The 17603-nt window shown below is 38.8% G+C and overlaps 1 protein-coding gene across 1 annotated transcript in view; it reads left to right on the top strand.

Annotated features, from left to right (window-relative positions):
* The first annotated feature begins 203 nt into the window (after positions 1 to 203).
* The window catches only part of LOC149209664 (uncharacterized), a 29162-nt gene continuing 11762 nt past the window's right edge, over positions 204 to 17603 (top strand). The window contains exons 1-2 of the mRNA XM_089398698.1: positions 204 to 267; positions 416 to 472. Of these exons, the coding sequence (XP_089254824.1) occupies positions 204 to 267; positions 416 to 472 (121 nt within the window). The remainder of the gene's footprint in view (positions 268 to 415; positions 473 to 17603) is intronic.

The following is a 17603-nucleotide window of genomic DNA, read 5'->3' as shown; positions in this document are numbered from 1 at the left end:
GAACTTCCCTAAAATCTACCTGTCATCCCTGTGTGTCGTTAGATTATGTGTTAGACGATTAGAGTATTGTTAATCGTTCGATTAAAGGAAGGTAGTTGAATGGTTGTAACTATTCAGATAAGCTCACGTCACCGCAACTGTCCCAAGGTTTGGAATGAGCCTACACTGGGAAGCTGAAGCGAACAAAGTTATTTCACAGAGCAATGGGGTTGTTGGATAAGCAGTGTAACGGTACTCTCACAGCCCCTCGCCCTGAGAATGGCCTTGGTAAACTCAACAGGGAAGGGAAGGTCTGTTTCATCACATATCTTCATTCATCCCTTCATTTGCATTCTACCCAGATCCTTACTTTACTTTGGGACTTTCAAGGCCAAGGCTGGAAGTGAGCTATTGTTTGTTTTAACTGTATTGTCAGGGATTACTGTGGATGGAGGTAATGCAGATGTAGCTGTTGATCAACCATCGTTACAAGGTATTATTATCTGCAAATCTAAGAACAATAAATGTCACTAGGACAACCTATATGCAGTGGCTACCTGTAACCCTTCCTCAAGCTTTATGTGCATGTCCAACCCCATTATTGTTGTTTTCATACTAATGTATCAATAGTTAAACTCCTAGATGATTTGGGTATCAACCTGATGCAAAATTTCATGTGGGTTTTGAAGGAGGATATTGATCTTATGTCTGTGATGGGAGTAGATGCCTATAGATTTTCAATATCATGGCCTAGGCTTATTCTTGGTATATTTCTGTTTGAGCTCTGACCACATGTTTAATCCTGAGAATTTAGTAAACACTCCCTTGAAGGCAAGATGCCCTGATCTTCATTGTAATCTTTACTTCTTTTGGTTAACCGTGTCCTATATGGTTTCTTTTCTGAACATGTCGAAATTACTTGGTCTTTTGTTTTGTCAATGGCACACCTACATTATTCGCTTTACTCTAATATAGTCTGTGAGCTATCATATTAAGGATTTTTCTTATCAACGATGCTATGCTATCTTAGTTATCTTAGTGGTACCAATAATTACGAGTTCTAATTACCAATTTCCCAAATACCTTGAAAATACCTTGGTTAGGATCAATATTTACTGGTAATTGACCTTCGGTTTTGAATTTTGCCGAGAGATTATTCACTGAAATGTAGTTGAAATTGAAACAAAAAACTTCAGTCTAAAACTTGCCAAAAAGTCTCTTGCTATTTGACGAGATTGCTCCTTTGAGTTTCCAAACATTTGGCAAGTAATGCCAGTCCAAGTCAAACTACTGTGATAATTAGATTTTGGCAGTCATCTCTATTCCAAGTCCAACTACATTAGTAATTAGATAGCCTGAGTTTCCAAACCTTTGGCAAGTAATGCCAGTCCAAGTCAAACTATAGTGATAATTAGATTTTAGCAGTCATCTCTATTCCAAGTCCAACTACATTAGTAATTAGATAGCCTAGAAATGTGGGCTTCATATACTGCAAAATCAGGGCTATTGGGTCTTTCTGTCTGCTCGTATAATATAATTGTAGAATTGAATTCCTTGGTATTAGTTTAAACTAACACAGAAAACTAAAAAGCATAAGGCCCCAACCTTGCCGAATGACTGGATTGGCTGCATTATTAAGCTGTGTTTTTGAAGTAACTGATATTGCGCCTGTTGCGCCTGCCCAAAGGCAAGACGAAGGCATATAAACTAATATACAAACCGTGAAAAGAGTAGATGCAACCCATATCTATAGAAATATGTTATCAGAGCACATTCATAGAATGATAGTGAATGTTTAGGTAGCGAATTTGTCAGCAACTTTGTCTAAATGTAATGCCCTAAAATTGCATTTTTTTGAAAATCTAAATTACTTATGTATTAATATTGTAAAAAAAGTTACAAATAGTATTAGGTGTGGTCTGCCATAATAAAAAACTAGGTCATACCTTGCTGCCAGCTAGCATAGGACCATTCTGAGCATACACAATAGTATATGTGTGCTGACAAAACAAAAGACCAAGTAATGTCCACATGTTCTGAAAAGAAACCAGAAATTCAAGAGCTAACCAAAAGAAGTAAAGACTGCATTGAAAATCAGGGCATCTTGCCTTCAAGGGCCAGCCTGCAAGGATGGACCAACTTGTTCATTGGTCATTTTGGCTTTCCCTTTGCCTGGAGGTGTTCATGCAGGCTCCTCATCAATCATGACCGGATTGGAGCTGGAAATGATATTGCCAGTTTTACAGCCCTGTTAGGCCATTGAACTCAGGGAGTTGGCATTTTGACTCTTTTTGAAAATGAAACTTTTATTAAAGCCGCCAAGCCTTGAACTACAAGCCTATGAACTCAAATAGTTGGCATCTTGGCTCCTGTCATGAAGAAAAACTTCATAGCTCTTCTTGTTTGCTAAAATTTCATAAATTTGCAGTGTTTCTAATCTGTCTGGTTTGCTTCTGCATCTTGGATATCACTGCAGAAGCTCTTACATGGTTTGTTTTTGTTTGTGTGATCAGAATTAAAAACAAGAAACATGATTACTGTTTGTACCTTGTGTCTGATGTCCTCGAAGGGGTCTGATATACGATTAAATCACCCACCATGCCCTGGGCGCATAATAGACAAGTGGAAACCCCCCCCTCAAAGCTGGAAGTTCAAAAAGTTGCCTGCTGGGCTTTGTTTCTAATTTTGGAGGGTAGATACTATGAGTTTTTGGTGGCTATGAGTGAATAGAATTTGTAAATCATATATGATTACTTTCATACTGAATGGCTCTGCTATTGATTATCCGAATGATACTAACAAGCAGCCTGGTTTGAATTGTTACCCTAGTGATTTGGTCAAACCCATACCCTGGGATCTGTTATGTTCATTAATAATTCCCATGATTCTTGTATGATGCCTATATCAAGTCCATCTTGCAGGAGCATGCACACTAAACTAGAGGAAAGCCATGAAAGGCATAGGGTAAGATCATATAATGAAAAGTATGCTTCAGACGGTAGGATATATTTAAGACATCATATTGGACAAAAGAATATATTTAAGAGTTTGTATTGCTTGTAGAGTTAAGAAATTATTGGTGTTGGGCTAAGAGTTTTCTTCCATCCCTAATACATAGTATTTGGTTTTTCCTCTTCCCCTCTTTCTCCCTTTGTATCTTCATCTATACATCTATTGCAGTGGCCACTGCATAAATTCTCCCAGAATTGTTATGCTTGTGGTTTTATTTTCTGCGTGCATAATAATATAAGGTCTTGTTTAACTTTTTTGAAATATATTCTTCCTCTTTCTTCTTTGTATCTATATCCAAGCACTGTGCCATATCTTCAACCTAGGCCAACACTATTTCAATTCCATGCCATCGATGAACAATTTCATTTTCCATTTTTCCATGAGGATACAACTATATTGTAGTGACCCTTGAGCCATCTTGAAATCGGTGAACAATTCGATTTTCCATTTTACCACGAGGATACAACTATATTGTAGTGACCCCTGAGCCATCTTGAAATTGCCAGAGTATACTTTTAAGGTTTTAGTTTTTATGGTTATTAATCGATACTACAAAAGGATTATTGTGTTTGATAAGTTTATTAAGCTATCTGGTAATGGCACCTCTTGTAGCTCAATGTTTTTTGCCAATTGGTTGGCACATTAAAAATTCAGTCGAATTAGTTTATTGAATTAAGGTAGTTTGTTTCCAAAGTCGATTGTTAGTGGTTGAGTTCTGTCTGTTAACTGCTTGCTCCATTCAACTTGCTGCCATTCCATGTTTGTTATTTCAATTCAGTTCAGATTGGGATGTTTTCCTTTTATATGAACTATGTATTGTTTTTTAAGCATGTTAAATAAATCAATAATAAAAATTTGGACTCTACCGTATATCTCCCTTTTCAAATTATCCATGCCTTCCACTAAGAGATGAAGTTTATATTTATGTTTGCAGCTCCTCTTGTCAGTGGACAAAGGCTACAGAAATATGTTTACGATAAGATCTCAAATTAAATACCTGAAGGGCCTTACTGTCTTGTTTACATTGATACCTCTGTTCAAAGGAGTGAAAACAGACATGGTGTGTCTACTTTGTGGTTGATCTATGAAGAATTTCCTCCGGCTTTTAAGGAAACACTTCAGGTGGTGTATTTCCTACATCAAGGGCTTCAGTCAAGACTGTTTTTTGCAACCCTTGGCCATTTCTTCTTGAGTGCAGGGTGAGTATTAAGCTGAGTTTGCATTTTGATTCAAATAGTTCATTAGAACTAATTGTTGCAGATGTGCTCATGCATTTTTTGATGTGTTATGCAGTTTATACTGGAAACTGAAGTATATAAATCATCTAGAATTTATCTAGGATTACATTAGGAAGGGACAGATTGAGATTCTTGATTTTGTGTATGACCATGATGATCAACTGGAAGACAGACCTTTGATGGACTATGGTGTTGAAACATGATTACTATTTGTACCTTGTGTCTTGTCATGCGGAAAGAGTCAATTTTGCGGACAAAACCGACCTCCCTAGAAGCTAAGGCTTTCTAGTGACAAACAAGACAATTAAACACTACCTTTCCCTAAATATGCATTTAGAATACAAGTAATCAGATGTTTATAACATACCTTTAGTCCAACGCTTTGTAGTAGTCCAGCCTCGCCGATCCGAATGAGCTCCTCCTTCTCTTCGAAACCTGCATTCACTAACAAACAAAAGATTACATAACACCTGAATAACTCATAAAATAAAACATATTCATCATACAGACCAAGGAGTATATGAAACAAATCATGTATAACAATCTTTTGAGAAAAATGAGTTTATTGTATTAGGTGGAAACAAAAGAAACCATTACAACCTGAGCCTTGGTGTTGTGCAGGTCCCTCCCAGGGTCTAGCAAGAGTTCTCCTTTACTTTGATCAGCTCACCCACTTCCAAATGAAGCTAAGAAATGATGGGAATCTCTCCTCTCAAGCTCTATAAGGGAGTCCTAATTCCAGCGGCATCTACCCTTAGGAATGTTCAGCTTTCAACCTCCCCTCCCTCTGGCCCAATGCCTGTATTTATAGTGCTTTGGAGGAAGTTAATCAGGTCCACCATCAATGGGATAAGCCCCTCTTTGAATGGGATAGCTCCCCTCTTGATGGGATAAGTTCCTCTTTCATAGGGATACATGAACCATCTGGAGGCGCTCAATACACGTCAAACAAACTTCTAGAATGCTCTAGAATCGACCACAAGTAACTTTTTTGAAGTAAAACTCGCGCCTTTTGACCTTTACAGGGGTACGCACCCACCCCTTTACAGACAGAGCGTACAAGTATGCATGGAATGTGAACTTGAGGTGCGTACACGCAGGTAAGGGTAAGAGAAACTGCGTACCCAGAGTTATATAGATTTTTAAAGACTTTCTCTCTTTTTTTGGAGTTTGACATGAAGAGAAGAGGTATAAGACTTGCCAAGGAGGATAGTATGATAGTTGATGGATCCATACTAACTGCAAATAGTCATGGTGACAAATTTTAGTGTAACAGATTGCCCCCTAAAGTGCGAAGCTTGTAGTAGATTAGGGTTTCATATCATCTAGGAAGGGTGAAGTACTTTATCATTTCAAGGATTATCTTGTGGAGAGCCCAGTCGGAACCTGCAAATATTCAACACAAAATACATATATAAGATCATATCATCGCTGAGGTAGGCATTCCCATACTCAGATTGAAAACTTTAACTAACAAACTAACTATTGCTCTGATACAGGAATGATTTCGCAGTACATCATAATCATAGACTCTTGTGGGCACAGTATGGACGCAGCCATCTGTTTATGATTAGTCTACTGTATAATGAATACAAAACTCCTCGCAGCCTGGATGGTGGAAACTAGATCCAGGGTCTTCATTTCTACTTCCCGAAAAGGTACGATTCTATCCATGCGAATAAATGAGTTGATGTCGAACATGGTAGAAACCACTTGATTACCAGTCGATGATGTAAACTGTTAACAAGTGTGAGAGAGACCACCAGTGATGTCAATGGTTCTCAAAGTACCCAGTACAATCCATGAGATGTGAATGAATGAGTTGATGTCGAACATTTCACGGAATCCTTCGATCGAAAGTCAATGATGTAAACCGTCGTCAAAGGCGAGAAACCTACCATTGATGCATGCATATTTCAAGGTACTGACAATTTCTAGGTCATCTTTCTAGATAATGTGCTGATGTCGATAGAAAGCGACCCATTGCAGGCAAGCCCACAACACGAAATCATAGATCAAGTTGAAGAAATGTAGCTGTAAGGACTGACTCAGGGATGGTCAAGATGGATGACAGGTATTTTGCAGATGAATGGTTTATTTGCAGTGACCTCTTGAACACATAACGACACAACAGATGGCTTGGTGACAATTGACCCAAAGTTAATACCCGGAACCGGTTGAAGATTTTCAATGTGGTTTGATCAACTGTTAGGCAAAGGATTTCCCAACCCAGGTGAATGAAAAGTGTCGTGTTCAAGAGTGGTGATAAGGCTTCTTCTGAGACAAAGGGTAACAAATAGGCTCATTTTCCTTTCTTTTCCCCCACCATTTCTGGCAAGTACCTCTTTATTTTTTACAAGCTTGAGGAGGATAACATATGCTTGATTATAAGCTCATCCTTCAGATGAGTCCAACTTAGTTTAGATTCGAACCCTAAGAAGGAGTGGTCCGTTCCTGTTTGTAATCGAACAAGTCCTTTACTGTGAAATTTTAACGAGTCCAGTATAGGAGAAACTCGGTGTTTTTCAATTTTAGAGAGTTTGAAAAACTTAAGAAGACTCCAGGGTTGACCTTTTTCGTAAATTTGTGTCTCCCAAGCCCGAAAAAGTATAAAATAATACTTGAGAGAACCGCTTGATCTTTACAACCAAGGAGTACTTTCATGATTAGTGTCTTTGACCTGAAAAGTAAAAAGCGATCAAGGACACGTCGTTTTATTTCCAATATCGAATTTGAAACGACAAAAATCCGGCAATCTTTTCGTGTTTTTACGGTCAGAAAAGGGCTGTAAGAGGATCGTCTTTTAATTCCGTTTTAACGAGTGTAAAAGAAACGCTCGGCAATCTTTTCATGTTTTAGGAGTCAGAAAAGGGCTTAAAAGAGAACTCCAAGGTGTCACTTTTTCGTAAGTTTTAACGAGTTCGAAAAAATGATAAAAATGTACTCATGGTTTTCACTTTTTCATCAGTTTTAATGAGTTCGAAAAAATGATAAAAATGTACTCATATGGCCGAATTTCAATTTAATTTACGAGCAGGAAAAGACGGAAAGAATTCGGCATTTTCATTTCTTTTACGAGAATGAAAAATAGCAAAATAATCTCGGGATTTTCATGAGTTTAACGAGTCTTGAAAATAACTGAAATTGACTCGAGATAGGTTTCATTTTTACAAAAGCTTGAAACAGAGAAAAACTATGCTTCAAAGTACTTTCATTTTTACACAAGCTTGAAACAGAGAGAAAACTGTGCTTGATTGTTTCATTTTTACACAAGCTTGAAACAGAGAGAAAACTGTGCTTGATGCCCCCTAAGCATAACTGCTAGAGCGCATGCCCCCCTAGCTTCATTTCATTCAACCAGTTGGATGAAATGAAGGTTGAGTTACGAGATCATTTGAAAGACTTGACCTAAAACTGTAAGAAAATTATGCAAAAAACTGAAATAACTAACCTAAGTATACAACTTAACATTTATGAGATCTAGTCAAACTCTTGACTCAAGTAGAGGAGGATTTATTTCATTTTTTTAAAGAGCTTGACACAGGAAAAGAACTATGCTCGGATTCGTTTTCATGTTTACGCAAGCTTGAAATGAAAAACTATGCTTGTTATAAGTTCACATGCCCCCAGCATAATGACGCAAAACGAGGTACATGCCCCCCAAGCTTCATTGCATTCAATGAGGTGGATGGAATGAAGCTTTAATTTCAAGATCTTGGAAAGACTTGTGGGAGTTGTTTCATTTTTTAGTGAGGTTGACACAGGAAAAGAACTATCCTCAAAACCCTTGTTTCATTTTTTAAACGAGCTTGACACAAGATAAGGAACTATGCTCATAACTACTCGCTACAATCTACCTAACAAAAAACTCTACTCTAAAAACCTTGATTCATTTTTTAATGAGCTTGACACAAGACAAGGAACTATGCTCTAAAATCCTTGATTCATTTTTTAATGAGCTTGACACAAGACAAGGAACTATGCTCAGGACTACTCTCTACAATCTACCTACTTAACCTACCCTTGTTTCATTTTTTAAAGAGCTTGACACAAGACAAGGAACTATGCTCAAGACCCCTTGTTTCATTTTTTAACGAGCTTGACACAAGATAAGGAACTATGCTCCAGAAGTTTGCATGCCCCCAGTATAATGATGCAAAGCGAGGTACATGCCCCCCAGGCTTCATTGCATTCAACCAGATGGATGGAATGAAGGTTTACTTTCAATATTTAACTTGAAAAGGGAGTTGTTTCATTTTTAAGGAGGTTGACACAAGAAAAGAACTATCCTCATACCTGATTCTTTTTTTAACGAGGTTGACTCAGTAACAGGAACTATCCTCATACCTGATTCATTTTTTAATGAGGTTGACTCAGTAACAGGAACTATCCTCAAAACCCTTGTTTCTACAATCTACCTACATAACCTAAAATCTACCTGATTCATTTTTAAACGAGGTTGACACAGGAAAAGAACTGTCCTCAGACCAACTGATTCATTTTTTAACGAGGTCGACACAGTAAAAGGAACTTTCCTCGTACAACTGATTCATTTTTTAACGAGGTTGACACAGTAAAAGGAACTTTCCTCGTACAACTGATTCATTTTTTAACGAGGTTGACACAGTAAAAGGAACTTTCCTCGTAACATTGATCATGGCTTCCAACTGGAAGAAAGACATGTCAATGGACACACCTTGATCATGGCTTCCAAGAGGTCTTCATCAGAAGGAAGAGTACTTCTCTGGAAGGAACACATGTCAAGGGACTCAAAAGGGATAAGAACATCGTGTTCAAGTAATCCCATAGAGTTTTCCATGTCAATTACCGGATCTAAATCAAGTACATCGGTAACTGAAAACATGGGACCAGTTGCCACATAATTAACCCGTGGCAGGGTAGATACCACTTTAGAATCAGGAACATTTAGGGGTGTCGTATTATTGGTAGTTGAAACAAGACTAGGGAACGAAAGCTGGTCTACAGTCACAATACTACCATTGTGAGGGAAAGACATCACGTGAAAGAGTGTCGATATGACAGCCTTCATTGCATAAACATAGTCTTGCCCAAGGAGTAAATTGAAATCCAAGGGACCTCGAACTACCATAAGATCAATACAGACAGTTTTACCTTCCAAGGTAATAGAAAACTTAGGAAGGATCCCTAAAGGTTCACTAATGGTTCTGTTAAAAGCTTTCAGATTCTGCGTAATAGGCACGAGCTTAGGGGAACCCAAAGCTTTCCAAACAGTTGAGGATAAAATACTAACAGAGGCACCTTCATCTACCTGAGTACGATGTATGTCCCTACCACCAGCCTTGACAATGATTTGGAAAGGGATGGAGGAAGGAAGACGAGGTTCTGTCAGTCTATTCCAATTAAAGGAAAAGACCTCAGTGCTTGGAGGGGGTTCTGTAGAAACAGGTGAAATGCCCCCCGGCATAGAAGAATATGATGTAACAAGAAGAACCTGAGCGGTATGAAGTTCACTCTCTAAAGGGAAAGTGGGATCGACCGAATGTGAAATTGAATCGACCACTTGATCAACTAATGGATCATCAACCTGAGTGACATGAGTTTCACTCTCCAATGGAAGAGTGTGATAGACTGTACTTGAAATTAGATCAATCACTCCGTCATTTGACGGTGGGTTGGGAGAAAGTTTACGATAACCAGTTGGAAATTCTTGCTGTGGAACAGTAAGGTTTTCCAACAATGTTGAGGCTTCATCTATGTGAGGGAAAATGTGAGTTTGATGACTCCCTTTGCATAACTTACAAGGAAACCTAACTTTACCCTTTTTCCCAGGAACCTGACTATCACTGGTTGATGGATCAATGGAAAGTTGATGAGATTTGTCTGACCATACTTCCAAGACCTTTGGAATACCATGACAATTGACAAGGAAGTGGTCACCCTTACAAAGCCTGCAAGGGTATTTGGGTTTACGATGCATGTCGGAGTTTTCCTCAACACAACTAACACTTACAACCACGGTTGGTTGATTGACTTCTTTCTTATCTTGCTTCTTCTTCTTCTTCTTCTTCTTCTTCCCTTTCTTCTTCTTCTTAAACACCTGGTTATTAGCATCAAGGCTTTTACCAATCGAAGAGGAAGAAATGGAGGAAGAAAAATTAGGCGAAGAAGGTAAAGGGTCAACAGAAGGTTGGTGATGTTGAGATGGTGAGCTCTGTTGAGGTGAAGCATTCGGTTGAGGTGGAACAATTGGAGTATTTGGGGCCAACGAAGTTGAAAATAACCATATCGGTAAACCTATTGTAAATCCAGGTAATGACAAAGTAGCCATATAAGGAGGACCAACATTTCCAAAGTAAGGAAAAGTACTAGGATTCTCGTTAGGAGGGGTTCCTAGGTTGGTAAATTCCGGAACATTTGCTATTATATTCAACTTCAGTGAATTTTATTAACAATTTATAACTAAAATTAACAATTCACAATTCACAATTCACACCTAACAATTAAAATTCACAATTCACACCTATGGTCTCTAAAAGTAAAAACAAACAAATTAACACGCGCTATCAAATCTAGGAGTCAAACCATACACAAACAGTAACCTTCCGGACCGAAAACACTAGTTGGGGATGAAATCCAACATCGCAGAATTCAGTACAGAAGTGGCGGGTGGAACAGTTACCCCGGCAACCTGCTTAATGAATAGACTGGACCAAGTTCCTCCACTTTAACCGTCTCGAGTGAAGTGAACCCCCCAGAAAATCCAAGTGAGTCTAGCCGACGTCTACTCCAGGTACAGTGGGATCTTCCCTCCACCGTCACCTTGGGTAGAACCCTAAAGATAATGGTCACTAAGGTTACCAATAGCAACAAATACACCTGGGGGAACAGTCTACGATCCGATAGCACGCAAGGGCAGAGTATCAAGCTCAATCCCCTTGCCGGCTCCTTGACAATAATCCAAGATTTACCGACAAGTGACCCCAGGCTCCTCGACAATAATCCGAGGTTTACCATTTGTAGTACGTGCGTATCTGGCGTCGTTCCCAATGAAGGAGGATTGATCCCCTCACTGGTTCGGACACGATCTTGTGCTTCTCCTTTAAGAGGAGCTTTCCCAGAGCATAAATGTAACAGCTGGATTTAGTCTACCACAAGATGAGCTACTTGTTTGGTTTTGTTGTCTTGGAGAGTTAATTACTCTCCTACTCCAAGACACTAGCCTAAGCTATGTTGGTGTATCAGAGCCCTAGAAATGTAAAAATTACTAGATGAATTTTAATTAAGCGTTGTGTTATTAAGGCTGTTATTACTCAAATGGGTAAATGGATACGAAACCAATGGTGTTATGACCCGACTCAACTGAATGCAATCGAATATGATAATGTAATCCTTTCAATTCGATGAATCCTAACTAAAGTAAGGAGAGAGTTTCCATTCACTTCCAACAATGCAAAAAATTGATCACTAAGAGAAAATATAACAAATTCTCTAATGCACTGATTTTATCAAGAAAAACTAATGCAAATCAATTCCAAAATAGTTTTTTTATTTTTTATTTTTGTGTAAATTCAAATCAAAGAAAACTGATCTAAATCTACAATTGATTTTTCAGAATGTAAACTATGCAATTGTAATCTATGCACAATTCACTTGAAAAGTATGCAAATGTAATCTATGCACATTTTTCATTAATATTCTGAAAATGAGAATTCTAATTATGCAAATGTGATCTATGCAAGAGAATTCTCAAACACAAGATGATTCTAATGTAATCTAAGAACCAATCAAGTGCAAGTCAAGAAAATTGGGTGAGAGTTCCAAAGATCAAAAAATAAAAACACTCAAAGGCGATTAACACTCATACACAATTTTTTTTTTGCAAAAACAAGAGCAAAAAGATGCAAAATTGTGAAAAGACTGAGACAAACCTCCAAGTAATGACCAAAGGAAATCAAATTAAGAATTTCTCAAGAAAGAGACTCAAAACACCCAATTGATAAAAGCTGAGAGCGGGAATGCCAATGAAACAAGCCTAGATGAATACTTCTGACAGATAACCAATGGATATGGGCAGCAAAAACAAATTAAAAACAAAATCTAAGAGGCAAAAAAGGAAAAATTGAAAATTTCTCAACTTTTGACAGGGTACGCAGGCAGCCTGTTTGCACAGGTGCGTGTACGCTCTATGCACAAAGCTGCAGTGCGTACAAGTACGCACTATGCTTAACTCAGAGGCTGCGTACTTCTAGCAAAACCAAGAAAAGTAAAATCTAACTTAACCCTAAGCTATTCCACCCAAATTCACAATCAATCAGTCAAAGACCAGAAAGAAAACGACTTTTCTCAAATCAAAGTATCAAACAAAAGAGAAATCAATCAAATCCATGGATTCCCCAGCGGAGTCGCCAATTTGTCATGCGGAAAGAGTCAATTTTGCGGACAAAACCGACCTCCCTAGAAGCTAAGGCTTTCTAGTGACAAACAAGACAATTAAACACTACCTTTCCCTAAATATGCATTTAGAATACAAGTAATCAGATGTTTATAACATACCTTTAGTCCAACGCTTTGTAATAGTCCAGCCTCGCCGATCCGGATGAGCTCCTCCTTCTCTTCGAAACCTGCATTCACTAACAAACAAAAGATTACATAACACCTGAATAACTCATAAAATAAAACATATTCATCATACAGACCAAGGAGTATATGAAACAAATCATGTATAACAATCTATTGAGAAAAATGAGTTTATTGTATTAAGTGGAAACAAAAGAAACCATTACAACCTGAGCCTTGGTGTTGTGCAGGTCCCTCCCAGGGTCCAGCAAGAGTTCTCCTTTACTTTGATCAGCTCACCCACTTCCAAATGAAGCTAATAAAGGATGGGAATCTCTCCTCTCAAGCTCTATAAGGGAGTCCTAATTCCAGCAGCATCTACCCTTAGGAATGTTCAGCTTTCAACCTCCCCTCCCTCTGGCCCAATGCCTGTATTTATAGTGCTTTGGAGGAAGTTAATCAGGTCCACCATCAATGGGATAAGCCCCTCTTTGAATGGGATAGCTCTGTAGGAATTTACAGGGTAAGTTCCACAGAAAGAATACCAAAAGGACACCGCTCACAACCAGATCTCAAATCAATACACCAGTATTTTTGACGTGGTTAAAACCCTCAGAGTGCAAGGAGGGAAACAGTCCACGGCCTGTCCCAACGTGGGTACTACAGGCAATTTATTAATCAAAGAATGAAAATTTACATAAGCTTCTCTCATGCACGGATTACCCGAACAATGACCCTCCATGCGCTTTAAATAGAACTCATGGACCAATCGGGTGCAAGCCACGGATCAAGTGTCGGTAATACCGAGGTGAGAGTGAACCGTCGGATTGTAAGTTACAAAATGTACAACGGTAAAGAAACACACTTTACCTAACTCTAACCTAACTCTATGCTAGACCAAGTTGAACTTAACTATATCCTATGTGTCGGAATATCCTAACATCCCCCCTTAAGAACAAATTGGGATAGGATTGAAGGATTTACAAATATGACACAATAGGAGAAGGAAGGAGGCACTAGAGCCTATCCCCCCTTAGTGACAACTTCCTGAACTCCAAGCATATATCGAAGTTTAGTGAAGTTCGCCTCTGTGAGAGCCTTTGTGAAGATGTCTGCAACCTGATCATCTGTTGGACAATATTGCACTTCAAGAACATGGTCATGAATGAGCTTTCTGATGAAGTGCATGTGTAGTTCAATGTGTTTGCTGCGCTGATGCTGGACTGGATCTTTGCATAGCTGAATGGCACTTTGATTATCACACCAAAGTGTGGTTGGATGCTGCTGCTCAAAGCCAAACTCTGATAGGATCTGACGAAGCCACAAGGCTTCCTTTCTAGCTTCCACGGCACCACGATACTCTGCTTCTGCTGACGAAAGAGAAATGGCAGCCTGTTTCTTACAATCCCATGTAATAGGTCATGAACCAAGAGTGAAGACATAACCGGCAGTAGACTTCCGATCATCAAGGTCACCAGCCCAATCAGAATCAGTGAAACCAACTAACATAGGAGCTGCTTTGGCACTGTAATGAATCCCAAACTGTACTGTACCTCGAACATAACGAAGTATTCTTTTAGCTGCTTTCCAATGACTTTCACGGGGGTTTTGCATAAAACGAGCAACAAGGCCAACAGCAAAGGAAAGATCAGGACGAGTATGGGTTAAATACAAGAGGTTTGCCGTTACACCAAAACCCGCAGGTGTTGGTAAACATTACAAGCCAGTAACTAGGATCCCCAGGGTGGAAATTACGGATTTTATAGAGGTGCGGTGATTCTTCCAACACCCCCCCTCAAACGCAACTTGGGGGATCGAACCTAGGTCCAAGCTCTGATACCATGTAGGAATTTACAGGGTAAGTTCCACAGAAAGAATACCAAAAGGACACCGCTCACAACCAGATCTCAAATCAATACACCAGTATTTTTGACGTGGTTAAAACCCTCAGAGTGCAAGGAGGGAAACAGTCCACGGCCTGTCCCAACGTGGGTACTACAGGCAATTTATTAATCAAAGAATGAAAATTTACATAAGCTTCTCTCATGCACGGATTACCCGAACAATGACCCTCCATGCGCTTTAAATAGAACTCATGGACCAATCGGGTGTCAAGCCACGGATCAAGTGTCGGTAATACTGAGGTGAGAGTGAACCGTCGGATCACTACATATCATGACCGTCGGATTGTAAGTTACAAAATGTACAACGGTAAAGAAACACACTTTACCTAACTCTAACCTAACTCTATGCTAGACCAAGTTGAACTTAACTATATCCTATGTGTCGGAATATCCTAACAAGCTCCCCTCTTGATGGGATAAGTTCCTCTTTCATAGGGATACATGAACCATCTGGAGGCGCTCAATACACGTAAACAAACTTCTAGAATGCTCTAGAATCGACCACAAGTAACGTTTTTGAAGTAAAACTCGCGCCTTTTGACCTTTACAAGGGTACGCACCCACCCCTTTACAGACAGAGCGTACAAGTACGCATGGAATGTGAACTTGAGGTGCGTACACGCAGGTAAGGCTAAGAGTAACTGCGTACCCAGAGTTATATAGATTTTTAAAGACTTTCTCTCTTTTTTTGGAGTTTGACATGAAGAGCAGAGGTATAAGACTTGCCAAGGAGGATAGTATGACAGTTGATGGAGCCATACTAACTGCAAATAGTCATGGTGACAAATTTTAGTGTAACATGTTTGCTGTCATCGAAGGGGTTTGATATAGGATTAAATCACCCACCATGCCTTGGGTGCATAATAGACAAGTGGAAACCCTCCCCTCAAAGCTGGAAGTTCAAAACGTTGCCTGCTGGGCTTTGTTTCTATATTTGGAGGGTAGATACTATGATTTTTTGGTGGCTATGAGTGAATAGCATTTGTAAATCATATACTATTACTCTCATACTGAATGGCTCTGCTATTGATTATCTGAATGATACTGGCAAGAAGCCTAGTTTGAATTGTTACCCTAGTGATTTGGTCAAACCCATACCCTGGGATCTGTTATGTTCATTAATAGTTCCCATGATTCTTGTATGATAACTGTTGAGTCCCAAACCTGCACTTCCCTATATACCTTTTCAGCCTTCTTTTCCATTTACTTCATCCACCAAGCTGTCAAATCATTGCACATTAGTCTAAAAAGAGCTTATGAAATGGTTTCCTAACTATGTTTATGACCGCTGTTTGATTTAGATTTTTGTTCAAGCAGCTGCAGAAACTTGTCACTTTCCGCAGCCAGCTCAAGTTTCCGCAGCCATTTTGTTAAAGACTATGTTAAAGGTGTCCAATGGAGAAACCGGCCACATGGGCAAGCTGTAAGTGACATGTACATGGAGCGTGTCCCCTCAGTTCAGCCAAATCACTCATAAACGGTCATGGTCAAAGGAAGGGCCAAACCAAGAGTCTTGCGGTGGCACGGCTCTGTTTTGCCCACGTGAAGGTTTGCGTGGCACGATCCTCAATTTCCAGAGGTATTGGCACACCTGTAGATCAACCCGTGAACTGAATCAAGCAGCCACCACTCCATGGATTTAACTGTCATGATTACCATAACGCTAGATCTTAGGCCGTGGAGATTTACGTGTCTCTTTGGCAGCGTAGAATCTAGGAATTAGTTGCAGCATTTTCACTTATAAATAACGCGTTGGTATACGCTAGATAGTTAGCTTTTCAGATGTAATTTTGACTGTTGTTATAAGCCCACTGTACTGTGCTTTACTTTGTCTTATTACTGCACTTTAATATATGAGAAGACAACATTCCTGAATTCGATTTGTGACTGAGTACTGACTGGCTGAGGTTGCAGAGGGCCCCTGTACACCAAGGCTCTGTATATTTTCTTACTTGCTTTCATTTACTGTTTTTATAATCATTGCTTGTATATATTGCGATGTTCTGATGTTCATTTCTATCCATATTTCCCTTTATGTTTTCTCATAACTGTTAGCTTATTAGTGCTTTTCTTACAGGTTTTTGTAGGTAGCCCAGGCAAATTTACATATTTTTAATGACTACTGACATGAGATCATCTTGTCCTTTCTGCTGATTTTCATTTACTGAGTTTTAATTCCAGCATTATCATTTCTTTCATTTTTGCTTTGCTTATTTACTTTTCTGCCACTTAGATATCATATTACTTATCTGTTTATGATTTCCTTTCTATAGCCAAGAGACTCAATTAATGAGGAATCAGAATATTATTTGATGTAGTATGATTTAGTTTGCTTTCCTGCAAGTTAGAGATTAAATTACTTATGTCATTTTCAAGAATTGGAATATGAATGAGTAGTTAAATCTTAGTTTCCTTTTATGCAATTTGATTTCCTGCAATTTAGATATCATATTACTCAGCTTGTTTATGATTACTTCCTATAGCCGGAGCGAGTCGAAAGGTGAAGGGTCAGAATGTGGGTTGAAGTAGTGTGATTTAGTTTGCTTTGCTTTCAATCTTTGAGTTGCTTTGAGTTCAGTTTTTTAATTTCTTTTTCATATAGCAGTAAGGATACTGGGCCATTGTCATTAGTTCACTGTTTTGGTACATTTATTTCCTTTTGAGAATTGATTTCATCATAGTCAGTTTGAAACCTTCTTTTTGAGAACTTTGAAGTTTGGAAAATCATTGTAGAAATCACCATTACCATCCATACTTGACTTTCAATTTCGCCATCTCACACTAGGGAATCCACAAAAGATAACCCAAAAACAAACTAAAAAACTCAAAAACGACAAAAGACTAAGAAATCGGTTATCTTGCACATACAGTGCAGTTCACTTCATTAGTTTACGACTCCCGGATTGACATTTTAAATAGCAATTTAGGACAC

This window comes from Pinus tabuliformis, chromosome 1_2, assembly GCF_031772625.1.
Source record: "Pinus tabuliformis cultivar Carrire ecotype Pingquan chromosome 1_2, CPIR1, whole genome shotgun sequence".
NCBI lineage: Eukaryota > Viridiplantae > Streptophyta > Pinopsida > Pinales > Pinaceae > Pinus > Pinus tabuliformis.
The sequence above is the reverse complement of the archived record's forward strand: the minus strand, read 5'-3'. Positions and strand labels throughout refer to the sequence as shown.